Source organism: Urocitellus parryii, chromosome 5 (genome assembly GCF_045843805.1).
Source record: "Urocitellus parryii isolate mUroPar1 chromosome 5, mUroPar1.hap1, whole genome shotgun sequence".
Taxonomy (NCBI): domain Eukaryota; kingdom Metazoa; phylum Chordata; class Mammalia; order Rodentia; family Sciuridae; genus Urocitellus; species Urocitellus parryii.
This window is the reverse complement of record NC_135535.1, coordinates 46445560-46473215: the sequence shown is the minus strand read 5'-3', so window position 1 is coordinate 46473215 and position 27656 is coordinate 46445560. Positions and strand designations below refer to the sequence as shown.

General features: G+C 40.3%; 1 protein-coding gene across 2 annotated transcripts in view; it reads right to left on the bottom strand.

Annotated features, from left to right (window-relative positions):
• Positions 1-27656, bottom strand: part of Ptprb (protein tyrosine phosphatase receptor type B) — a 121651-nt gene that overhangs the window by 13781 nt on the left and 80214 nt on the right. For both annotated transcript variants that reach the window (XM_026386687.2, XM_026386686.2), the window contains 13 exons: positions 27071-27220; positions 24167-24410; positions 16222-16328; positions 11809-11908; positions 10897-10980; positions 10786-10803; positions 10592-10673; positions 9797-9887; positions 9024-9100; positions 7032-7166; positions 5551-5673; positions 5201-5364; positions 2572-2707 (listed from right to left, as the gene is read on the bottom strand). In XM_026386687.2, the coding sequence (XP_026242472.2) occupies positions 2572-2707; positions 5201-5364; positions 5551-5673; positions 7032-7166; positions 9024-9100; positions 9797-9887; positions 10592-10673; positions 10786-10803; positions 10897-10980; positions 11809-11908; positions 16222-16328; positions 24167-24410; positions 27071-27220 (1511 nt within the window). The remainder of the gene's footprint in view (positions 1-2571; positions 2708-5200; positions 5365-5550; positions 5674-7031; positions 7167-9023; positions 9101-9796; positions 9888-10591; positions 10674-10785; positions 10804-10896; positions 10981-11808; positions 11909-16221; positions 16329-24166; positions 24411-27070; positions 27221-27656) is intronic.

Genomic DNA, 27656 nt, shown 5'->3' with positions numbered 1-27656 from the left:
ACAGCCCCCAACAGACTTGGAGATAGCCCATCCCAAAGAAATGTTAATGAACAGCAAACTTGACTCGGAAATGCCCAGATTACTTGTCCCACCCCTCGGGCCTTCCAACCTACATTCCTGAAAGAACTATAAAAAGGGGAGACAACTGCACTTCCACGGATTCCACCTTCTGGGTCCCCTTCTTCCTCCGGGAGAAGTCTTTTCTTCTGTCCTTTAATAAATTTCTAATTTCTACTCTGACCTTGCCCCGGCGTGCTTCTTTGGTGTTATTCTTCAACATCGGGGAGCAAGGGGAGCAAGAACTCGTCACCGGTCAACAGCGGTAACAGCAACAATAAACTAATAATGAAATACTGAGGCTGACTTTTTAGCAAACCAATTGTGGGGTATTTGCTCACTCATTGAATAGATTTTTTTTTTTTTTTTAAAGATGATATAGAGAAGGAAAGCAAGTTCCTACCTTCTTAGATCACGTAGTCTTGAGAAAAACACTGAATGATAACAATTCTGACACAGGAAGATATAATTTTCAACTCTTAATGAATTAGCGTTAGACAGTGATCTTAAGAGGCTGCTAAAGCCATTAAGCAAAAGGTTAAGGGGACCCTGATGATGAATGACTCAGCCCATGGCCCAGGAACCCACTGTTAGTTTAGACTGTGCCACAGCGAGACATAGGCAAGATGATCTACCCGGTCACCTGGGGCAACAGCAAGTGCTCACACCATCCTCAAAGCAGGTGATTTAACAACCAGCTGGTGAAAAATAACAAGGAACAAACACAATACCCATGAAGCAACTAGCCACATCCAGAATGTGGGAAATCTACAGAAAAAAATGAGCTGGTTTCCTGACGGCTAAATGTCATGGAAAAGACATGGGAGGGAGGATTATCATAGATTAAAGAACGATTTTAAAGAAACTACAACCAAATAAAATGTGTGGGCTTTATTTGGATTTTAATGAAAATCAGCTAGTATTATTTTTCTTTACAAGAAATATATTTTTTTCTAAAAGATAATTAGGGACATTTAAATGTTGATTAGATGAAATTTAGGAATTATAGTTCAAATGGTTAGGTATAATAAATGCAGTGGTGGTCATAATATGATAAGCAGGATTTGCTTTAAACTATTTTAAAGGGGACAGGGTAAGGGAACAGTGTATGTAGGACATAGATGAGAAAATAACACAGAATTCTGATAATTGTAGAAGTTTGGGGTTTGGGCACATGAAACCTCCTTATACTATTTCTCTAGTTTTGTGGACATTATTTTTTTCAGTGCCAGAGATCCAATCCAGTGCCTTGTGCATACCAAGCAAGTATTCTATGGATGATCTACACCCCGCAACCCCAGTTCTGTGTAATTTTGAACAATTTCATAATACAATACTCAAGATACAGTGGATAGATTGTTCTCCAGCCTGGACAGTCAGAGATCAGGGAAATGGGTGCAGTCTTGCAGGAGGCAATGACGTCAGTATTTTGCTGAATAATGACATAATGAGAGTTCTGCTGGACATTAAAATGTGCTGTGTTAGAAAAGAATTCAGGGGACACGGTGGTTTGGGGAATAGTGGGCTAATGAAGCCCACAGTGACTCTCTGCTGCAGGATCCTCCCGTATTTTTAAGCGCTGCTGCCTGTGTAGTTTCCATGTTTACTATGACTTAAGAGGAGAGATAGTAGCATGTAGATAGAACTTTTTATCCATGGGAATCTTTTTTATTTTTCTTTTTTACAAAGAGAATTTTTGCAGAGATACTTGAGGAAAAACTTGGGAAACCCAAGAGTAAGAGAACTTGAGCCTGGCAAGTTGCTCATGTCGGAGAAAGACATGCTTGGTATATGGGGTGGGGGTTGGGGGGCAAACTGCTAACCCTGAGGCTGTGGCTTGATACTCAAGGGCCCAGGATTTTCTAGAACAGGGTCCAAGCCAGAGTGGTAGCCTCATATCTATGGGCTTTGTGCAAAGCTCATAAGCATCTGGACCTCAATTTTCTAGGCTAGAAATGGAATGTAATACCTTTTTTACTTGGTATTGTGAAAATTTAATGGGATAACATATTCAAAAGTAATCTGCAAATGTCAAAATGCTTACAAATAGAAGCATTTAGCAAGGAACATGGAGTCCCTTGGTGTCTCCAGAGATGCAGGTGCAGGTAGAGCTGGTCAGGTGGGTGGGTAGAGAAGAGATTGGAATCTTATTCCTCTTCACTAATGAAGTTCTTGTGCTCATACAGCCTATCTGAACTTGAGTTCCAAGATGGGTTGGCCTAGCCTTTTCCCGTATGTATAATGCACTGTTTTTTAAAATAATCATCTTTCTTCCTACCCACTGAAATTAATTCTTTTCTGAGCAGAGCAATCATCTCAGTAAAAATAAGGGCATACGTCATCCTCAAGGTTACTGAGATTTGTTACAAAATAACAAGTCTTGGAAAATGTCTATGTTCACTTCTCTTTCTCTTCCTCATGTGTCATAGTTATTTCCCTTTGTCAGAGGAAAGCCCTGGACGTTTCAGGGGGCAGGAGAAGGGTGCACTGTATCCTTCAGCCTGTAATTCTTACCTCAGTCTGGACCATGTGAACCCTGTGAAGTCTTAGGTCATGCACAGCTCCATAAATGTCCACGGAGTCTTTGGAGTCTAACTGCTGAAGGATTCGGTCCAACGCAATAAAGGTTCCAGTCCTACCCACACCAGCACTAGAAGAGATGTGCAGGAAGATTCAGCCTTTTTATTAAATTGTTTTTTCAAGATTGTACCCAGAGACTCTGGCCCAACCTTTCTTTTCTCTTCCAAGACATGGGAGAATATAGGAATATTTCTTTCTTTCAGAGAAACATTACCTAGAGTCCCAGTATTCCATCTCTTTTTTCCCTTCCTCCTCCTCCATTCCCTACCCCCATCAAGGGTAAGTACCATTCTGCATTTGGTGTGTATCATGTCCATGTTTGTTTTTATACTTTTCCTACATATATGTAGATCCATAAATAATATCTTTTATATGTTTCAAATATTTTACTAAAATGCTAACACATTTTATGTATCCTTTGTCGATTTTTCTACTCAATATTGTGTTTTGAGTTTTGTGCACGTTGTTATACGTAGATCTAATTTCATTTAATCATTCTATAAGAATTCATAAGCCATTGATGATCCATTCCTTATAGGTAGACAATTTTAGTTTAGAGATCATTTTTAGTTTTTCTCTATCAAAAAGTCCGTTGCAATGGACATCTTTGTGCACACAGGTGGCAACTAATCAAGGGCCTATGCCAGAAGAATAACTGCTGGGTTGGTTATAGGGTATCAACACTTGCAGCTTTGCCAGGGATTGCCAAATTGCTCCCCAAAGTGGTTGTTTAATCTGGGGATTTTTGATTCTGAGCAAGATGCTGATGACAAGATGAAATTATTCTCATCAACCCAGACAAAATTAGAGTTGGGAAGTTATGAGGGGGAGAATTCCTGCCTGCCCATTAGTGATATGTTCTTCCTCAAGAACTTTCTAAGTCCCTACAAGAATTTCCTTTTTGTTGACATGCACCTAATGCTTTGCCTACCTTTCAGGTATGCACCGATTTTGTAACAAGGTTTATCATATTCTTTAAGCCCACAGCAATTCAGATATGAAGCTCTGGACAGGACACCAGCACTTCCACCAAATGCTGATACCAACTCTTGCTCAGGTCTCCAAGACCAATGAACTTTGTGTCCAAGTAGCATATATAAATCTCTCTCTCTTGCTTTAAAACTTTCCCTTGCCTCAACCTCTTTGAACACACCCATTGTTTACTATGCTACATTTCCCACAGCAATGTTGCACTGTTCCCAGATAAAGATTATTATTCTTTGGAGAATTTCCCTCTGGTTATTATGTAGGTTGACAATCAGATAAACAAGAACAGTTCTCTAATGATTCTGGATGAAATGCCTGTCATTCTTTGGAAAGCAGGAAGTCCTTGAGTGCCTCACATTCCCATTAAAAGTGTTGGCATTCCAATAATATATAAACTCAGGGCTCCTGGGGTGTTGTGCTGATTGGGAGAAAATTAGTGCACTTGACATTTCTCTTACTGTAGCAATTCCCTGGCTCTTTATTTATTAGTGCCATTCAGTTAGGGCTATCAAAGTGTTGTTGCAAACATTAATTAGCTAAACACCAGGCTCCCCAGAGAGAGAAGGGGAGAGAGACAGAGAGAGAGAGAGAGAGAGAGAGAGAGAGAGAGAGAGAGAGAGAGAGAGATCGAGCACTTGATTTTATGGACAGACTATATGAAGCAAAGAGAAATGAAGATAGAACAGAAATTTAAGAGCAAAACTGGGTCTGCAGATGGCAAGTGCTATGCTGGGGCTGAAAGGTTTGTGTCTCCTAAGCTGTTGCTTAGGCCCTGAGGGCTCCACCCTTATAGATGAGATTAGTCTCTTATAAAAGGGCTGCAGGACAATAGCTAGGTCTTTTTGCCTTTCTGTTCCTTCCTGTGAGGACAAATCCTGTCCTCCTTCCTGGAGGACACGGCAGGGAGGCACTATCTTGGAATCAGACTGGACCCTCCAAAAATACTGAATCTGTCAGCACCTTGATCTTGGACTTCCCAGCCTCCTGAGCCGCAATAAGTAAATTTCTATTGTTTATAAGTTACCCAGTCTGTGGTGGTTTGTTATAGCAGCATCAATAAAGACATGCTACTAGAAAGGGATGGAGCCCAGATCAGGGGCTGTTGAAGGATCGGTGAGGTTAGTACAGGTGGAGGAGAGAAAGGAAGCTACTCCAAGGAGTGAGGATGGTAGGAGGCAAGGATAAGTGTGTACAGTCGCCTTCTGGCTGGAGTGGGAAGGAAGTTCTTGAGAACTCTGAAGGTGAGCTGGACCTTGGGAAGGGCATGGAAATCACTTAAGGATTTTGCATTTCATTCAGTAGGAAAAGGAACAAGAGGAAAAGAGAAGGAGAGAGCAGGATAGAAAGTGAGGGGGAGAGAGGTAGGAGGTGAAGAAAATGGAAAAGGAGAAGTCAGTGGAATGAGGTTGGGGAGCACAAGGAAGAAGGACGTAAGAAATCCTCCCAGGGCTGATAGGTTGGCTGGCTCAGACAAACCTTCCACCCACCACATTCCCCATGTTTGTGCCCTTTTTCAGACTCTGGGGCACAGTCCTTTCAGGGATGCCATTTTACTGTCTCCTAGGTTGTCACATACCTGCAGTGCACCACAGTGGGCCCAGCACCTGGAGTCCTATTGATGTAGTCCCTGACAGTTCTCACAAATTGGATGAGGGACTGGGTGGTCTCTGGGACTCCGTGGTCTGGCCACACTGTATAGTGAAAGTGACGGATGAGTCTGTTTGCATCAAGCTGCTCCTCCTATAAGAGCAGAGAGCAGGATAATCAGAGGAACGGCCCACTGCAGACTCAAATTTGACAATTGTGCCATGTGAGAACGTCTGTGGGCTGAAACTATAGCTAAAGAGGAACCCACAAAAGTTAAGATTCACAGATCTCCATCTTTCCAAGTGGAGTGATTGAATGAAGTGAAGCAAACTAACGTACACTGCATATCTTAAACTCCCTGATGGTCCACTCAGGCAGCACCGACTCTGAGAGCATCTGCAGGATGAGGTCCCCATAGTAGAGGGAGTCCTGATCCGCTGGCCAGTAATGATCACACTTTACCTAGAAGAAGACAGACAGAAAAAAAAGTGAGTTGGGAAACAACTCCAGTGAGAAACTGGACTTTCCCTCCTCTAAATGCCTGAGTTAGGATCTAAAACAATTGGAGCAATTAACCTGCTCAAGGTCAGTACTGAAGATGGGTGACTGCTCCAAGGGACAGGGAGACGTTGCACAAGGCGCTCCCCACCCCACCTGGATTCCTTTACCTCTCCAGCACAGTGTTTTGTGGCTCGAGGTTTTTTTTTCTTATTATCGATTTCTTCAGCATTCTAGTCCCACTAGCAGATAAACCAGGACTTACAATTTATTTACTGCTCTTTTTGAAGAATGATCCAGTCAAGCAGGGGAAGGCATTGTCTTCCTGGCTCTGTTTTGTTCATGTTTTTATCAATTTTCTAGCTTGGGCCATGTGCCAAGAGATCTTTGAGAAGTCCAAATTGTTAGCTAAGCTTGTCTTTTCATATGCGAAGAAAGGAGAGAGGGGACTGTGGACACTATTAATTTATTTTTGCATTTTGTCTGGGAGTATTTATACATTTATTTGTAAATGGATGTTTCATAAGTTATGTGCATTTGTTAGGACTATGTATTTGTGTATGTAGATATGTATATTGAGTACTGTGTCCATGGCTTTTATTCTAGTAATTATGATAAGGCATCCCAGGTGTAAAGATAGAATACATTTCTAGGTTTTACATACAAACATATTTATATGGTCACATACATATTTTAGTTGTCCCATTAAGCATATAGTTAATATGTGTCTCTATATTAATCTAAGCTAGTTTTGCTGAGGACATACATGTCTCACTGCAGCATGAATGACCTAAGAGACATTTGGAAATCCAACGTGTATTTATTAAGTACTTCATATGTGATTTCTCTTTTAATCCTAAAATTAACCATATAAAGTAGAGGAATCTAAGTGCTGTATAAGAGGTTTGCATGATTTGTCCAGATACTTTTTGCTTTGCCTCTGCTGACACAGCCTACTTCTTTCTTGAGAGCAGGGACAGGCCCCTTGACTCTTGCAGTCTCTCTTCCCTTGCTCTGAAGGATGGAGCAGATGAGGCTAGGCACTCTTTCTGACAATGTCATGGCCACTTCTGACAATCCCAGTCCTCACGGGGAGAAAGCTTTGACAGAAACTTCAAACCCAGAACAAGAACTGGAATCACCTGGATTTCCCGTTAGAGCCTTTCACAACTGAGTGGTTTAATTAACTAACAACATTCTCAAGCATCTGTATTTTGTTTCATGGGGTACAGCTTTGGATTGGGGTCGGGATGGAGGCAGGTGTGAATTCCATCTGGATGGTGAAAAGCCAAGGTGGGAAGTCAGGGCAGCTGTTCACTCACCCGGCCCTTCTCAACGCACTGGGTCACCATGACAATGTTGTGAACGTTCTGTTCCCACACCATTTTCCAGAAGTCATCCTTGGTGCCAGGAAGCGGTCCCTGAGTTGCGATGTATTCTCTTCTGAAGTTGTTGCCCTGTGGATGAATTTACAATATGGAAAAGCTGGGAACAATGGGCCTCTTCAGAACTGTAAACAAAGAGTCAGCTCTGCAGATCAGATGATCTGGAGGTCTCTGCCAGGACCCTGACTCCAGAGAAAGATACTTACACAAGTGTCAAGGCTTGAAAGCAGGAAGGACAAAGGCCAGAACACTGAACTATTGTTAAGAGCTAAACTTCCCTTAATCAGGCTGGGTCTATTCTAAAAGGCAAATGGAGGACTCAGGCAGTGATCTCGAAAACCCTTCACCTCAATTATGTGATTGTGTGTGCGTGTGTGTAAACTGTTTGAGGAACTGACTTTTTGTTATTTGGGATAATTGATAATACAATAATTTGATGTCACGAAGGAGAAGATTTCTGTGTGTGTGTGTGTGTGTGTGTGTGTGGGTGTGGGTGTGTCTCCCTGGTGACTGAACCCAGGGCACTCTACCACTAAGCTAGATCCCAAGCCCTTTTTCTTTTCTTCTTCTTCTTCTTCTTGTTCTTCTTTTTTTTTTTTTTTTTTTTTTGAGACATGGTCTCTCTAAGTTGCTCAGCCTGGCCTCAAACTTGCCATCCTTCTGCCTCAGCCTCCTGAGTTGCTGAGGTGACAGGTTCATATCACTGCTCCCAGCTATGCAAGAGAAGCTTAACCACTATTTGTTGCAGTTCCACCAAACAGTGTGCTGTGGGTCAGGACTTCCACAGACACTATTTAATACTAACCATGATTCTATGAGCTAGGGTCTTTCTTCCCACTCATCCTGCACTCCCAGCAATGCAGAATTACCTGTAAATCTTGGTTAAACTTGCTTTCTCTCCTCATCTATCCACAGGGTCTCCATGTTCTGTCACCTCTGCCACTGGGAACCCCACCCACCAGACACTGCCTCTCATCTGACTATCCCTACGTATCCTTAGCAGGTTGGTCGGCTCCACTGAGCTTCCTTTCTCTTTTACTCAGCTGGGTGATATTCTCCTCTTTGATGATCTGTGGCAACCTCTACCCTCTCACTATTCAAAGAGTGCTCCTCTGGCCACCAGCAATGGGATCACACAGGACCTTGTCAGAAAGGCAGAATCCCAGGCGCCACCTCAGTGCTGCTGACTCATTCTACCTTTTGACAAGATCCCTGGATTGTGCTGATATATGGTGATGGTGGAGAAGCACAGCTCTACCAGTTTCTACTGGCACTGCCTTGTATTTTCCTGTCCTGGTAGTTCCTTTAGGGTCGGGATCTCATCCTTGTACACAGCTCAGTGTTTGACCTACAGTTAGCACTTAACTAATTGGTGCTTACTGAGTGAATGAATGATTGTTTGAAGGATATATAATTACCCTAAGTTTTCAGAAAAGGAAATTGGAGACCTGGTAAACCAGCAAGGGATAGAAGTGGGATTCAAATTTGACGCTTAGAACTTCTGCTGCTGCAATGTGTTGAAGGAAGTTGGCAAGATGCTAGCCAGGATCAAAGTCCAAAAGTTTGACACAACCTTTGAGGTGTGTCTGTGGTTTTCAGAAATTCAAATAACAAGACTGACTTCCCTAGTAAGACAGCCTTAGCAGTGGAGGTCCATCTTCCATGGATCTTGTCAAAAGGGTGGCAGAGAAAACAGCCATTGGAAATGTATCCTGGGTGGATGGGCATTGCATATTACCATGGCCATTGTGAAAAACGGGGTTTAGCAGTGATTGAATTGAATTGCCTGCATTTTATGGCAATCAGACATGGTCTTCTACAAATCTAAAAATGTTTCCAGACCTGAGGGCAGTGGGAACATGCAAGAGGAGAGGTATTTCCAGTATAGCTACCTGTTAAAGCTTCATCTCGTGGTTAGTGGCTACTTACTGGGACATAGCTGGCATTGATGTAGTCGGAGCACGGGTCATCATCTACGTTGGACAGCTTCACTCTTGAGGTATCATCTGGAAGGAAGTTTGTTGAGAGATTTGTTGCTACATGCTGGGTTGGCATTTATTTATTTATTTTTTTGTAGCATATGGTATCTGATGTCTCTTATCTCTGATCTCCACAACAGTCATAAGGAGGTGTTTTTATCTCCATTTTACAGGTGAGGCTCAGACATGATAACTAACCTGCCCCATGTTGCACAGGTGGCACAGGAGACAATATGTAGCCCCAACTGTACCTTCCTTTGCAATGTTAATGACACTTGCCAAACTGGAGTGGCCAGTTCCCTTTCACTGATGGAGTAAATACAATCCAGAAAGATTACCTTCTGCTCCTTTACCTAGTGCAGTCAGGATAATTTTTTATAAAAACTGTGAACTAGAGATTTTGCTAAGAAAACCTAGATCAACTTGATGTCAGAGCCCTGCTGTTAACCCCACTGCTGCTCTCAGCCACGAAGGAGAAACAGCAGGTCCACACAGAGAAATCACAGCCAGCAGCAGAGTATCCTCAGAACCATAATTGAAGCTGGTAGTTATCTTTCTGGAGAAAAGTGCAGTAACATGCAAGTCATTCCTTATTAAAGTCATCCGGAGCCTGAGATCCTCCATTTCCAGTTCTGCCATATTTCTTTAGCCTCGTTTTATTCTTGGAAAAGAGCAGAAATGGCTAGAGGCAGACAGTGTCACAAATTTCAACACAAAACTTACAGGGCAATATATTGTTGTATCGATTTTTCCCTCTATTTTCCGGCAAGAGTGCGATGTCACACGACTGGTTTCGACCCACGTCTTTTAAGTCCTATTGCGTCAGAAATAAGTTTGAAAGTGGAAAATGTGAAAAAGAATAACAGACTTTGAGATTGATAATAATATAAAAACACATACACTAGTATGCTTTATTACTGCTTGTAGAATGCCTAGTATTCTCCATGCACTATCTCTGATCCCTTCAACAGCTCCAAATGGGAATGTTCTTATCACCATCTTACAGATGAGGCTTAGACAGGATAACTAATGTACTTTAGGTCACGCAAGTGGCAAAACTGGAAATCAAATCCAAAGCCTGGACACTTTTTTGCCAAACCACATTGTTTTCCAGGCAAGCAAATGGCCAGACTGGATAACGGATGGTTTTAGGTTTTGCATTTGACATTTGTTAATTCTTTCTTACCATCTGATCCTGGTAGCACTTGGTTTGCTGTGCTATTCTGGAACTCTGAGATTAGGTGGTTTATTGTGCAGGGAATGGTTTCAATCACAAAAACACTCAGCTGGGACCCTAAGTATCATTGTAACTCCCAAGTCCAATCAGCCTCTGATTCCACAGTAAAGGTCAGAAAGGATATACGGGGTAAAAAATGGGAGTTCATAACCCACTTGAATCAAATGTATGAAATATGATATGTCAAGAGCTTTGTAATGTTTTGAACAACCAATAAAAAAATAAAAGGATATTCTGCTAAGAACCAGGGGTGTTAAGGCTTCGTTGCATCTGAGTAGTACCTCATATTCCTTGGATAGAAGGTAGTTGGAGTCAGCCTGCAGCTTCATGAAATGCCCTTCAAACTGATTCACTTTTATGGGGCTGTAGAAACAAACAGAAAAAGAGAATTACTGAAGAAAAGAGGAAATGCTATAACCAGCCTGCATTGTATTTTAAAAGCAAATAATAAAGTAATTAATGTGTTCTCTCTTACCAAGAAGTTTTCCTGTTACTGTGAAGAAGCCAAAAGAAGAAAGGCCTTGTTAGCAAATCTCACACAAAGCCACCTTTCAATAAATTAAATAAAAGAAAATGTGGCACTTACCCTTTCTGGCCCAGATTCAAGTGGACAGATAATGGTCGATCCCTACGAATGCTCAGGCGGGCAGAGGGCCTTTCTCGACCATGGCTGAAATGTAAGGCAAAAGATTTTTAGTCTGATCATTCTTGATTTGAACAATTTTTTTTTCCATTTATGGTAAGGCTGTGCATGTTTGAGCAAATGTAGATTTTTCAGTATTCATGTATCTTTGCACTCAGCCAACATCTCTTTGAGGGAGGAACAGGGGAGGAAGAACATTAAAAAGTGGATCTTTCTCACTTAGAAACGGATCTCTATAATAACTGAAGATCTCTGCCTCCTGGTTTTTGGCTACAGGTCATAATCACTTCCTACACTCTCAATAAATCTTTTCTTAAAAAATAAAAAATTCCCAAACCAGTAAACCTTAAATGCCAGACATAACTACAAGAGAGCACATTGTGCCATATTAAAAAAAAAAAAAAATCACCAAAAGAAGAGGACGTGGCATTGGGGCCACATGCTATTTTCTTCTTTTTGGCTTCTTCTTAAATTAGGATGGCAGATACGAGCCATGAAATGGTGTTGTCAACCAGATTTTTCAGGATATTTCAGAAACGAGCTTGGGCATGCAATTGGCAAAATCTCTGTCTTCATGAAGATATGAACCAACAAAAAACATTATTCTTTCTTTGCAAAATGAGTTATTTCATATTTAAATACTTCTAAGGGTCAAATTCATCAATGGTACATGGCTGTGGAGGAGGATGAAAAAGGGAGTTGTTATTTTACGTTTTGACTTTTGTTTTTACTGAGAAAACAATGGAGATTTAACCTGGGGAAATTATTTCTCCTTCTTACTGTTCAAGCTCAAGCGCATTTTCAGTTGCATCTCTGAAACTGTGGGCCCGGTCACCAAAGGGTTCTTTGACTTACCTTGTTTTCCGTCTGCAGATGAAGAAGGCAACGAGAGCCACCAACATGCCAATTAAAAACAGGCCAGCACTCACACCTTCAATGACTCCAAACAAGGGCTCTGCAGTAATCCGGATGGAAAGAACACAGCCAGGTGGGAAAATTAGTGTAGGGGAACCAATAAAAGAGCTACGTAACCCAATCCCCGAAAACCAAATGCCAAATGTTTTCTCTGATATGAGGATGCTGATCCATAATGAGGACGGGGTGGGGGGAGTGGGGGTGGAGCATGGAAGGAATGGAGGAACTTTAGATTGGGCAAAGGGGATGGAGGGGAAGGGAGGGGGCATGGGGGTAGGAAAGATGATGGAATGAGATGTACATCATTACCCTAGGTACATATATGAAGATACAAATGGTGTGACTCTGCTTTGTATACAACCAGAGACATGAAGAATTGTGCTCTATGTGTGTAACATGAATTGAAATGCATTTTGCTGACATATGTAACAAATTAGAATTAAAAAAAAAGAGAGAGCTATGGAGGCTATTTCCAGGGAATGATATCACAAGTATAATTCAAATATGCACCTGAGAAGGTGAAATAGAAGAAATGTTGGCTACTACCCTGCCTGTCACAGGCAGACAAGTTAAGGGAAAAGTTCATTAACTTATTAAGGAATTTTGGACTTTCTGTTTTATCTGAAGCTTGGAGCACCTGAGATAAAAGCCACATGTTTGTCACCCAGATAAAGATTCGATTTCATTTACAGGAATCATGCTATAGAGCATCTGGGGCTTTAACAAATCCAGAGAATTGCTCTGGAGTTATTTTAACACAATCTCATTATCTTGTATGATATTGCCACTGGGAGTTTATGAATAGGTAAACTCCTGTTTTGTTTGTTTGTTTGTTTTTGTTTTTCTTTCAAGGCAAGTCTCTTGATGTTGCCAATCTGGCCTTGAACTTCTGGGTTCAAGCAATTTTCTTGCCTTAGCCTCCCGAGTAGCTAGGACTACAGGTATGTACTCTTGACCCAGCTTGCCCCGGCTCTCACTGCTCTCCCCCTGACCATGCTGGGGTTTGAACAAAAGGCCCTGTGAATGCTAGACAATGCTCTACCACTGAGCTACATTCCTAACTCTATATTTTTTACAGTTTTATTGAAATATAATTCATACACCAAATAATTCACTCATTTAAATTGTACTATTCAATAGCTTTTAGTAGTCATATAAGAGTTTTTAAAACATCACCACAATAAATTTATAACATATTTTTTATCAACTCCAAAAAAAAACTCCCATGTCTATTAGCAGTCACTCCCATTCCTCTTTCCCAGGCCCTGGCAACCAGGAGTCTACTTTCAATGTCTATGGATTTGCCTATTCTGGACATTTCATATAAACAGGAATCATAAATGTGTAGCCTTTTGTGATTGGCTTCTTTCACTTAGCATAATGTGTTCAGGATTCAACCAAATAGCATGTAGGAATATTTCATTCTTTTTAATGGATAAATAATTTTCTCATCATATGGATATATCAGTGTTTTTTTTTTTTGGCAGTTGTTAGTTTTTTTTTTTTTTTTTTTTTTTTTTTTGTGGGTCCAGGGTTTCTCACATGCTAGGTGAACTCTCTACTAACAGAGATGTATCCTCAGCCCACACCTACATATACATTTATCATTTCCACAAGCAACATTTGAGGGTTCCAATTCTCCATATTCTCACTATTGTCTTTTTGATTATTGATGTTCTAGTGATTATGAAGTGTCTTATTGTTGCTTTGATTTGCATTTCCCTAATGACTAAAGATGTTAAATGTCTTTTCAAATACTTATTGGCCATTTGCACATCTTTGTGCAAATTTCTACTCGGCTCCTTTGCCATATTTAAGTTGTGCTACTTGTCTCTTTATTAATGAGTTGTAGGTTAAGAGTTCTTTGTGTATTTTGAATTCTCAATCCTTATCAGGTATATGATTTACAAATATTTTCTCCATTTTGTGGGTTGTCTTTTCACTTGATGGTGTTCTTTCAAGCATTGAAAGCCTTTGTGGTTAACTCCAATACATTTACTTTTTCTTTTGTTGCATTGTTGTTATATCTGAGAAATAATTTTTTAACTCAAGGTCACATAATTGACTTCTATGTTTTCTTTTAAATGTGTTAATGTTTATCTCTCACATTTAGGTCTGTAGACTAGCCTGTTTTGGGAGTTACATTTTAAGACCTTGGATTTATTATCTCATGTTGCTTTTCAATACTCATCACATCAATACAATAATCTTTCTTTTAATATGCTTAATATTCTATTTTGAACCCATGTATAGTGTATTCCTTTACTGGATTACATAAAATTTCTGTTGTCTAAAAATATTTCACATGGGAAAGAATTATGTTTACAGAGTCCTGACTTAACATCAAATTATAAGTGAATACATCAAAATCCTCTTAGCTGGGTTTTGATCCTTCTTTGGTCTGAAAAGTGGAAGATTATCCCTGTCTTTGGCATAGATAGATAGGAAGGTTTGTGGGGTGAGCTACGTTTGTCATGCAGCAGGGGAGACTCTTTCAGCTCTGAAGAACTTCCCTAGACCAAGAGACCAGCACTGTAGCACACGGGCCACCCACGGGAAAGCTGGGACAGACAATGGTGTCAAGGAACAAGGTGATGAAAGAGATGCTATTCTCAGCATGATGGAAATATTCCGAGACAGTGCCGTGCAGAGGCTGTGTGCTCAGGCAGAAAGGGCTGGAAGCACAGCCGTGCCATCTTGGGCAAGTTACTGAGCTCTTGGAGCCTCAAGTCCTCACCTTTAAAATGGAGATGATAAAAGCAGTGAATTCAAAAGGTAGTAGTGAGGATTGGACAAGTTAATTCTATGTGGAATGCTTAACACCGCAGCTCCACAGAGGAGGTGCCCAGCAAATACTAGCCATTTTTATTACTGAGACTTTCCCATGAGCACACCAAAGATGTTTCTTTCATAAATTTATGTAAAGCCTTTTAAATTAACATTTTTATTATTTTTTTCATGGTGCTTGGAATTAAATCCAGGGCCTCATGCATGCTAGGCTAGCATTCTATCACTGAGCTACATCATTTTTTAACATCTAGTTCTTTAAATTAACATTTTTAAATAGTGAAAAAATAACATGTAAGAAGCAAATGAAGAAAAATCACCTATAACACTACTACTTTGAGATACTTGTCATTAATACTTTGTTGTTTTTTATCTAGTCTTTTTTCCTATGTCTAGGTGTTCCTCAGTTTTTGAGGGTGATTCGTTCTGAACCATTTCTGTCAGGATATCAAAATTCATGGTTGGTCAAGTCCTTTATATAAAATGATGTAGCGTATAACCTGTGCACTTCCTCTCTATGCATTGAGTCATCTCCAGATTTCTACAATATGTAAAAATATAAATGCTTTGTCAATAGTTTCTATACTATACTGTTTAGGGAATAATGATAAGAAAATCTCTGTACATGTTGAGTACAGACACAACTTTTTCCCAAAATATTTGCAATACACAATGAATTCAGAGGGTTGACTGTATGTGCATATGTACATTTCTAATCATAACAGAAAGCCTTTCATACCAATTTACATTTTGGCCTGGGCTAGATCTTTATTTTAATGTTTTTCAATTGCTGTTTTTTTTTTTTTTTTTTTTTTTTTCTTTTTTTTTTTTTTTTTATTGGTCGTTCATAACATTACATAGTTCTTAATACATCATATTACACGGTTTGATTCAAGTGGATTATGAACTCCCGCTTTTACCCCGTATACAAATTGCTGTATCACATCAGTTACCCTTCCATTGATTGACATATTGCCTTTCTAGTGTCTGATGTATTCTGCTGTCTGTCCTATTGTCTACTATCCCCCCTCCCCTCCCCTCCCCTCCCCTCCCCTTTTCTCTCTCTACCCCTTCTACTGTAAATCATGTCTTCCATTTGTATTCTCTTGACTTACCCCTCCTTACCTCTTATATGACATTTTGTATAACCCTGAGGATCGCCTTCCATTTCCATGCAATTTCCCTTCTCACTCCCTTTCCCTCCCATCTCTCATCCCTGTTTACTGTACATATTCTTCTCAAGCTCTTCGTCCCTACCCTGTCCTTGTTTACACCCCTTATATCAAAGGAGTCATTTGGTATTTGTTTTTTAAAGATTGACTAAAAAACAACCAATTTCTTCTAACCCTAATAGAAAAAAAATCTTGTACTGCATCTTCTTATCTAGGTTGGTCTCCCACAGAAGTTGTGTAATCTCCCTAATCCACATCAGCTCATGATCATCAAAGATAAAGTTCCATGTGAAAATAATGTTCCTCCTACCAATCAGGAAAGTCACCAGATCTCCCCCTACAGGTGACACAGTGGCTGGCAGAACACATGGGTGGATGGAAAGGTTAGCCTTACCTGACTCAGTGGTGATAGGCAAAGAGAAAAATGTGTCAGAATAGAGTGGCTTTGTGAATTCTTTCAGGTCTTCATCAAACAGCTGAGTAAAAGCCCGAATGCTGATTCTGAAAAGAAATCAGATTTACTCAAGATTTATTAAGTGTAAATTAACAGAACTGATTGAAAAATGTGTACAAGGAGAAACAGGGTGGGCATCTAGTCATTGCATATGGAGGGTGAATATAAATTACGGAATTAGATAAACCCGGGTTCATGCATTCATTCATTGAGGTAGTCATCAAATACTTATTGAGCTCCTGCTGTATGCTAGTTCCTGTTCTAGGAGCTAGGGATACTGCAAAGGAACAAAACAAGTCCCTACCACTCCAGAGGCTACATTCTCATAGAGAAGGTCAGACAATAAATCCACAAACATAAATATGGCAGATGGTAATGTGTGGTTTGAAAAAGAAAAGAGCGGCTTAAGGAAGATGTAAAGCAATAGGAATGGAGACTGTAGGGCTGATTTACTTGGTATGGTGAGTGAAGGTCTTCATTATAAGAAGATATTTTCACAGAAATCTGAGGAAAGAGTGTGTGGGTGGTGGGGGAGGGCAGGCCCACACTCCAGACAGTGGGAACTGGAGGTATAAGGCTCTGAGGTTGGAACATGCCTGGGACTTCTGAGAGGCAGTGAAAGACTAGCATGGCTGAAGTCCAGTGAGTGAGTGGTCAGAGAGGTGGATGGACCAGACTATGCAAGACCCAGGAGGCTATGGTGAAGACTTCAGCTTTGGTTCTAAGTGACATGTGAAGCTACTGGATGGTGTTCAGCAGGAGCATGAAGAATGGATAGCTGGGCAAAAGAAAAGAAGGAAAACTAGTTGGAAGGGTATTGTAATAATCCAGATGGGAAAGAGTAGCCTGGACCAGGGTGGTAGAGGTGAAGGTGGTGAGAAGTGGTGATATGTCAAAGAAAGAGCTGAAAGTTTTGCTGGTAGATGTGGAGTATGAAGGAAAGGTGCAATCAAGGATGATCCCACATGTTCTGACTGGGGAGCAACCGGAAGAGTGGAGGGAATATTTACCAACATGAGGGAAGACTCTTATAGAGTGGTAAATTGAGGAGTTTGAGAAGATCCAGAAAGAGTTTAGTTTTGGGAGCAGAATTCTAAAATGCCTATTAGAGATGGCAAGTGGCTCAAATGCCAATATTATTACTGCTGCTGTTATTGTTATTTTAACTTAGATACTTCCCCATCTTTTTGGCTCTAGTGTTTTTCTAAAGTGCCTTTTATTAAAAAATATTTTCATCTCATTGTTATTGTTCTTAACATGAAATGTTTATTAAAGGCCTTCTTTGTATCTGTTTGCTGTAGTTACAAAGAGATGCACTAGTCTTTAAAACTTGAAAAATAGAGCTGGGCTTAGGAGTACATGCCTGTTATCCTAGTAACTTGGAGGATAGAGGCAGGAAGATCTCAAGTTCAAGGCCAGGTTTGGCAACTCAGCAAGACCCTGTCTCAAAATAAAAAATAAAGAGAAAGGATTGGGGATGTAGCTCAGTGGTAGAGGGCCCCTGGATTCAATCCCCAGTACTGCACAACACCCAACCAACCAGCCTTGAAAAACAGACTATAAACAAATAGGGCAAATAGTAAGAGATGAAAGCACATATTAAATTGCAAACGAGGAGCACTGGAACTTGGAGAAAATGCAAACGAGGAGCACTGGAACTTGGAGAAAACTATTGGGTTGAATGAGGTGTGGTGACTAGAGCAGAAAGCCCAGCTAAGAGACTGCTGCAACAATCCAGGTCAAGGATATGGGGCCCTGACCTGGAGCAATGGCAGTGAGAACGGAAATAAGACTATGAAGGCACTGAGGGAGACTAGATGAGGCTTAGGCTAAAATAAGAAGGGAAGACTCAAAGATGAAAAAAAGCCTTGAGCTCAAGTCATTCAGGAGAACAATAGCACCATTGATAAAACTGGGAGCTCTACTGGAGAAAGATGATGAGCTTTGCTTGGTGAGGCATTGATTTAGAGCTCTCTAGCGGATATTTAGAGTTATTCCAGTCATTTGAACAAGAGAACTGATGAGGTGGCTGTCCATCCATCCACATGAGATAGTAACTGCCAATCAGCTGGTCCAAAATTCAACAAGCAAGATAAATCTACTAAAACAGATTTGTAAGCTCTGTTTGAATGTAAAGCCTAGGATCCACACTATAGGACCAATGTATCATGCTTTTGGCATGAATCAGGCCTATTCTGGAGTGTGACACTCAATGTCTGGGAACATAGGTCAGGAAGAATCAGAAATCATTAGAGGTGATTGACTAGGAAGATGATAGAGAAGACTTAGAGGAAGATGAGAGTTGGCTTCAGATTTAAGGAAAGCTGACACGTGAAAGAGGAAAGGGAAGTGATTGATTTTTCTTCTTAAAGGTAGAACTAGGCTCAGTAGGCTGAAGTCATAGGGAGGGAGGAATTCAGGAACATAAAATCATTTTCTAACATCTAGAGCATGAGCTACTTCATAGGTAGTGAGCTCCCAGTTGTTGGTGCAGATTTAAGCATACGTGGGAGTAGAACGAATTCCCAGGGAAGCTGTAGGAGGGTATCTCTGCATTAAGTTAAAGACTGGTTGGGATGACTTGAGTTCCTTCTATCTTAAAAGATCCCCTGATAAGATTTACTGAAGATTCCTTTGAAGATTTACTGATAAGAACATTAGGCTTGTTCTACATAGGAAGACTTACTACTCTTCATTTAAACCCAGTGAAAGTAAATGGAAGACTCTTTTCTCCTTTAAGAAAAAAAAACCCTACTTGTTTAATCCCAATTTATCGGGTCATGCCCTGTGGAAACGCTGAAGCAGGCACAGTGCAGGGCAAATAGTTCTGACCCTTCAGCTCCTCCTCCTAACTCAAGCCCAGGTCCGAATGTGAAATGAACATCGAGATGGCATTGATCAACTACATCTCTAGTTTCCAGCTCTAAAAGATCCTGGAAGTACATTGGGAGAGGTCTACAAAGGGTAACAAGTAATCACTATGTGTTAAACAAGAAAGTGAGGAGTATGTGTGTGTTGCTAATTTATTATACATTCGGAAATCGAAAAGAGTGTTTCTGAAGATAAGAGTTTCTTATGTTGGTATAGGCATTTATACATGTGGAAGGATTTTAACAAACACGGTTCTATTCATCTCCAAACTTCTTCAACATAACAAGGAAGTTTACTATATTACTTCAGAGGTTTGGAACTTGAATCCATGTCTTTTTGTCCAAGATCACAGAGAAAACTGGTGAAAGAAAACTAAACTCCATTTCTACCTCCTAGTGTGGACCTTTCTCTCCTACTTCCTCTTGATGTGATTTTTGGTTAAAAACAGTGACTTCTATTGGAGGAATGCCAAGAAGGGGCTGGGCCAACAACCAGAGAATCTGAACAGCTTTTGCTCTGTTGCTGATTAAGTAAATGGTCTCCAAAGTTCTGTTTATCTCAGTCCCTTCATTTATAAAATAAAAGCTTTGGATATAACAACTTTGTGTTCTGCTCTAAAATTCTAAGAATCACCAGTATCTAAAAAAAAAAAAAATTACGAAACAGATGCAGGGACCTTTGGGAACACAGGAACGAGACAGCGGCCTAGCAGATGCTTGGCTTAAAATGAGTGGTCATCAGGAACTCTTTGTAAACACAGACGCCACAACCACATTCCCTAGCCCCGCACTTAGCACCCACCCACAATCCTGTCACATCCTATTTCTCAGTCTTTCCTTCTACCTCTTTATGAACCCCTTGTTTGAAACTGGACTCCTTGTTCTTCTCTAAACAATCTGTGTAATTCTGCCTTCAAGCTTTGACTCCCACTGTTCTCTCCACATTGACTCTCCAAACTGTTCCTATCTCCGTATTTCTAAGTCCTTTCATCCTTTTTAGTGCCCAGCTAAAGTGATACATCCTCAAAGAAGTCTTCTGAACATTCACAGCATTTATTTAGCTATATCCTTCTGATGCCCTTCAACATTTCTGCCTGTATTTTATAGACATGTCTCCTTTCGACATTATAAACTCCTTGAAAGCAGGGACCTCACCTACTTATCTTTCTATCAACCCAACACCTGGTCAACCACCTTCCACGAAAGATGTAATAAAACACTCATTGAATAAGTCTTTAGCATGAAAAATATCATAATATGAATGAGATATTATTTTAATGAACAGGTATAAACTTGAATGTATCCAGAATCAGAATTCTATAGCAGAAAGTTAGCCATCACATGGTTTGATTTCCTACATTTGAGGAAAACGAGGTCAGGAGAAGCTGACGACCTGACTGTGGTCAGACTGCTATGCCATTTAGAATAAAAACAAAACCATATCAGCACTTTCATAGCCCCCAAACTATCTCTCACCCTAATGATGTGCCCTTTCTCTTTCCATAAGGAACATGCCAATAATAATCCATACGGTAATAGGAATTCAGCACTGAATGGGAACATATTATATTCATTGACATAATAAACTTGCATATCGCCTACACCTCACATTTCCCATTTCTTTTCATTGCTGATATTTATTTTTCATGTTTTTTTCCCCATTTACTTATTCTCTTTGTGTTGAGGGGCAGGGAGGAGATGACTGACAGCGGGAGGGTCACTGTGGTGATTACCACCTTGAGACAGGCAGAATTCTTACTGCACTGAGGCACGATCTGCAGCCACCACACAAGAGGTTGCTTAGTTTGCGGTTCTCCCATATATTTTGGAAGGTTATGCCCCCTCTTATCTAGAAGTATCTGCCTGGCATGCCTTTAGCAGGAATGAACCAAGCACACATTGGAGAAATACAGGAAAGTTGACATCTAGAAGATAAATATGTGCACCATGAGTTGATTAAGTTATAACAAGGATGGTTAACATTCACAGGTTGTCTGGCTCATTCCCTTATTTGTTCAGAAACATTTCAGGAGTACCTCTTTTGTGTCAAGTACTTGACACAGTGTTCTGTAACCAATGACACTTCTCTCTCCCCTATTAGACTGTGAACTCTCACAGCCTAGTGAAGAGGGAGGGTGATTTGTTGGTAAAGGGTTAAAAGCCACAGGTAAATGCAGGATTAGAGGGATACAGGGACAGGGTACCATGGCAATGGAGCTGAGGAAGCACTCAGGTGCCCAGCCAGGAGTTGACAGGGATGGTATGGGGCGGTTGAAGGTTGAGCTGACTGTTAAACCAGAGAAGAGTAGAAAGCATCCCAAAGAGTGAAAAGAACATGCATGGGTTCAGAGGTATAGGAGAGTTCAGGGAATTGGGAGGAATGAGGAGTAGAAAGTGGGCTGGTGTACTTGGGGCAAATGGTAGGAGACGAGCTACTGTAAGTGAATAGGAACCACAGTATGACCTTAATGTAGAAGGACAAATGAGGAAAGTGAGGATTCAAGAGCTGAAATGCTGCTTACAAGGTTACATAGCTTCAGAGCTGGGGCTCAAATGTAGGGGCTCTTACACAGACTTCCACAGCTACTGTGGATAATTAAGCAGGGTGCAGGGGGATGGGCCCACTGAAGATACAAATTGTCTCCAACTTCTCACTGGCTTTCTCTATGAAATGTGGTACAGTTGTCCTCCCTTATACAGTTTGACTTTCTGCAGTTTCAATTATCTACAGTCAATTGCCATCCCAAAATATTAAATGGAAAATTCCAGAAATAAGCAATTCAGAAGTTTTAAATTGCACACTTCTCTGAGTTGTGTAATGCAATCTCACGTTGTTCTGTTCACTACTGTCCAGGAGGTGAATCATCCCTGTGTTTAGCATTTGCACGCTGTGTATGCTTACCCACCTGTTAATCATTTAATAGCTGTCTTGTTATCAGATTGACTGTCAAGGTCTTGCAATGCTTATGTTCAAGTAACCCTTATTTTATTTAATAATAGCCCCAAAGTACAAAAGTAATAAAGCTGGCAATTTAGATATGCCAAAGAGAAGCTTCAAAGTGCTTCCTTTAGGTATATAATGTGAAAGATCTTTTTTAAAAAAATATTTTTTAGTTGTAGATGGACACAATATCTTTATTTATTTATTTATTTTAAAGAGAGAGGGGAGGGGGAGAGAGAGAGAGAGGGAGAGAGAGAGAGAGGGAATTTTTTTTTAATATTTATTTTTTAGTTTTCGGCGGACACAACATCTTTTTTTGTATGTGGTGCTGAGGATTGAACCCGGGCCGCACACATGCCAGGCGAGCGCGCTACCGCTTGAGCCACATCCCTAGCCCTATCTTTAATTTTATTTATTTATTTTTATGTGGTGCTGGGGATGGAACCCAGGGGCTCACGTGTGCAAGGCAAACGCTCTACTACTGAGCTACAACCCCAGCCTGAAATAAAGAAAAATAATGATATGGCTGAGGTTGCTAAGGTCTATAAGAAGGAATCTTTGACCCATGAAATTGTGAAGAGGGAAAAAGACATCCGTACTAGTTTTGTTGACACAACTCAAATTACAAAAGTTATGCCACATGAGTGATAATTATTTAGTCAAAATGGAAAAAGCATTAAATTAAATACTGCGGTTTCAGGCATCCACTAAAGGTCTTGGAACATATCTTCCTTGAATAAAGGGAGACTAATGTAAGGAGTCATCTTCTCCTTTCCCATCATAAGCAAACAAACAAAAACAGCCTCAATTTTCCACCTCTGAAGTGTTCTTGGGAGACTTGCTCAGGTTTCCTTGAACCCAAGAAGCCAGGGACCTGAGGCATATTTTAATTAGAGGAACTAAAGGATCCCAGTGTCTGATCTCACCTATGTTTCTTCTTTGCCCTAGGATGATCTCTCCTTCAAGTAGGCTCATATGTCTTAAAGTAAGTAACAATAATAAGTTTGTGCATGTTTACTCTGGAAGTGCTGACCTTGCCTGGGAGGTAATAGCAAGCTTGTGGTGAGTCCTGGGCAAAGATAACTACACACATTTTCCTGCATTTGTTGATGTGGAGGGACTAAGAACTCTTAGGTGTGATGTTATGTTTGAGTCTCCGATTGGAAATGGCAGAAAAGATCTTTCTACTGAGACTTAGGAATGATATTCAAAATATTTACAAGTCAATAAGACCTTAGCACTCACCAACCAGAACAGGAACTGGCCCAAGCAGAACCTAAGTGGCTGCCATATTGTCTGGGTACCAGTTCTGTTAACACCCAGCAGAAAGGGTACATCCTCTACGGAAGTCATAATTTTGGATGCCTATGGATTTGTATCCGAGTCTATAGTCTAGGCTCCATTTCCCTTGAGGACGCTGATTGGGATGTTACATGTTTCTGCTTCTACTTACTTTCTGGAAACACAGTGCACAACAAGAGCACAGACAATTTCTAGGGCTGCAAGGGCCTACAAATGGCAGTGTGCTTTCTGGGGCTAAGGCCAAATGGCTGCTGTTTTTCGCCTGCCATCTCAGAGGGAAGAAAGGGTGTCCCCAACTCATTCAGGGACTCTTTCCCTTCAGAGTTCTGCTGAACCACAAAACATCTTCATCTTTACATACCTCAGAAGGTAAATTAAATAATTCCAGTTCTCGTTAAGAGCAGAAGATATAAACTCATATTGTTCAAGTCTCCTTAAACTCAGTCTATTTGAATATTTTCACAAGAGGGAAGGTCATAAGTTATTTGACTCATATTAAAGAATTTGTAGGAAGAAAAAAACAGTCTATTAAAAGTCTTCAGTTTTTCACATAACAAATTGTGACTTTTGCAGAATGCTGAAAGCTCTTTTTACACATTACCTGAGAATGGAGGCAGAAAACCAACTTTTATAAATTACCCAGCAAAATGTAGAGTATTGTTGTAACATAGACTATTAATCTCAGAAGCTCACATCCAGCAGATTCTCAGATAGCTGAGCATCCTGTAATGTAGCATATCCTTTCTAGCAAAACAATGGTAATGCATCTAACCTGTAGGAAGTGTGTGGCTTCAGTGGTCCATCACAGAATTTTTGCTGAGTAGGATCGCATTTTCCACCTAGGCTATCCATCTCTGCTCCAAGCTTAATGTTAAAACTCTTGGAGTTGCTGTCAGGACTTTCGGCACATTTGCTGGCAAAATAATTGGTTTGATACACTCGAATGGAGGCATTGTGCCTGTATTCCAGGTAGGAAGGGAGAGGGTGCTGTTGTTCTGGCTTCATCTCATCGCTGCCTGGAGGAGAAAACCCACAGTTAAGGACTTGCTTTTCTTGTGGCTTGAGTGATTTCTAGCTAGGATTCTAAGGCTGCCTCCTCATCCATTATCTCTGGTCATCCCAGAGTATCGCTGTGAAAGTCTTTTGATGAAATTAATTTTAATTCACTTTTTTTCTAAAAGAAATTTTGTATACACAATATGCACACACGTGTATATCATCACTTTTCTAGGAAAATAAAATGAGATTAGGTCATTGCATCAAATGATAGTTAGTCCCAAAGGGAAGTGCTTGGGAGTAATATTAGCCAAATTATATTATTATATTGTGTATTGTGTGCATGTACTAATGTGTAACTACAAAATCCCATAAGTATGTACAATTATAATGCAGCAACAAAAAATGTGGGTAAAAAAATGAGAATGTACCCAGTAATTCCAGAAAGCTGGACAATTAATTCCCCATTGAGAGAGTGGACCGGCTCCACGAGCTCTCTACCTTGCCAATAACCACTGCAGTTGAGCTAATAAGGAAACCCCTATGACCTGGGAAATAGAGAACAGATAAGAGAAATCATGGCCCTGGCCAGAGCAGTTGTCCCACAAGGAACACTCCACATGCCATTCCCAGTCTGATAATTGCTCTGTGTGGCTCTCTGTTATCTTGGGTACAATTTAGTCCTGGCTCAAACTTGGTCCGTCACGCAGAGCACTTCCCAGAACTCCTCCCTTGTCCACCCAGCCTGCTGTGTGTTTTGGCACTGTCAACTAATTTTGATGTTGGCGGTAGAAAAGCATAACTAGGAAGATAAATATTATAGAGATTAGATACCATTTACAATGAACTTCAAGGTGTGGTACTGTGGGGTTCATTATCCTCTATTCTTGTTTAATAAAATTTGCTCACAATGAGTATATCTTGGAAATATCATTATTATTATTTTTGGTTATCAGTTTTCTACTAATGCTCTGTCTGAGGATGCAGATTGATTGGTAGAGGAGAAGGAAGGGATTGAGAGAGATTAATCCCAAGAACTGAGGTCCTCCCAACATCACATTCCCAAGTCCCATTTATCAAAGTTCCAAGTAGAGACTTTTATGGGTTTTTCTTTAATTCTATTTTCACTTTCCTAAGTTCCCATGTCCCCCTTCCTAAATCCTGAAGTCACCTTTCAAAATGTTCTTTGGTTTCCCTTCTTTCCCAAATTCCCTCTTTCACATCCCTCCAGCTGGCAGAGCTCCCTGCAGACAAGCAAATCCAAGACCCATGTGACAGATGACTGCTTGCATTTGATTAGTTCTTTTGTCACTAATTTTCCTTTCCTATAAAGGAAATATTTTGTTGGCAACAGTTGAAAAGGAATGTTGCTTTTAGAATGAGCATATATGCTATGTGTGACATTTACAGGAGATGAACTATTATTTTAAGGATCACAAGGGATCACAACCCATCTCCATGGACACCAGTAATGGAAACCCATCTATCTGGCTGCAGAACCCAAAGCTGCTGTTAGTGGGACTTCTTTTTGGTCACCTTCTTATATTCATGTAGTAAAACATTATTTCACTGCAGCCTAATTAAATTTTAAGTCTTTCCACAGTTCACAAATTCATCTTCAATTATGAGGTGTGAGAAAATTTGGGATGCACTACTGACCCTTGAAATTATTTAATCAATTATGCATAACCAACTTTAGTACAATTAAATTAAATGTAAAAGCACACAGACTGTTAGGGACCCAGTGAGACCAAAATACCATTTAGCCTAGAAATTGCTCCAGTGTTTGTTAGGTTTAAAGTTCTCTCCTTACCTACATACAAATGGGTCAAAATTGTCCCCTGACAGTCTTAAGAAATTCATGTGCAACACCTTAAACACTTTTGAGAAAATATTATGGAAGTAATATATATTAATATCATTCTAGGCACAAGCATCTCTTTTGGAGAAATAACACATTGGACCTCAATGGCAAATACATACCCCCAATATAACTCTCCTACCTGTAGTTTGACAAATGCTGATATAATAAGCTGTGGCCACACTCAGTTGTTATATGGAATGTTGTGATAACTTTTACCTAGTATTTATCCTGACTTTAGGAATTAGGTAGCCACTGAATAATTCAGGAAATACAGAATGAGTCATACCATTCTAAATTCAGTAAAGAAGGAATGCTTCTCATGAACACCTTTTGCCTCTTTCAAGCTTTTGGATATTTTTGTGAGTTGGTGGGTGACTTGAGAGTATATAGTTGGTTGTGGTATTTGAGACAGAGAAGGGCAAAGAATTGAGGCACATTGCTATTTAATGGTAAAACAAAAGAGTAACAATCAAGATTGGTAAGTTGTGAGAGGACTGAGTGTGTTCATACACACCATGCACCTCCAATAGTGCCTGGTAAATAGTAAGGGCTCAATTAATGATGGTTATGGTTATGATTATTATCTTCCTATTTAATCACTAGGCCCAAAGGTAATTGGCTTTATTGCCACAAGAGTTTTGGAGCAGTTTTTTTGTTGTTGTTACAACTCCCTGTATCCAGCAGAGACAGAGCAGAACGATATCAAAATTAACTTTTCTACTCTTAAAAAACTTGTGATGGAAGGAGTCCCCACATGACCTTTGAGAAAGCAATTCTCCATCTAACAGTAGAATTAGTTAACTCACATTAACTTACCATCAGCCTCTCTCACCACCACTGTGAAGTATTTCACAGCTCCATTGGTGTCACTGAACCAGCTGCAGTTGACAGTAAAGTTGATGGAAGATTTGCTAATTAGCACATCCTTCTCATTCACACGAACATGTGGGGGTGGAGGAGGAGGACCTGGAAAAAGAGGTGGGGAAGGAACCAAGAGGGGTCACAATGCAGCTCTCATCAACTCCCCAAGTCAGTGAAATGGACTCCACTCACTCACATCAGACTCAGCATGTGACACAGTGTGTGTGTGTTTCACACTTGCAGTCAAGAAATTCTCCTTTCCTGAAGGCAAGCAGGCAGAGGAAGTGATTTTCCAGTGGCAAATTAAATATAATGAAAGAGGCAGCTCCTCAGCAGGATTTCCTGAAGTTGTAAGCATCAAATTGCTTCCAAGCTCCATTATAGCTCTAACTATATCAGGCAAAGTGATGTATTTAGATACTAACTCATTCAGGTACTTTTAAGATCATTTCACTTGTTTGTTGTTAGGGTATTTTACCCAGAAAAATGTTTCCATTTTCTGGAGCCTTTTGGGTCCTCTTCTCCAAGTGACAAGTTTATG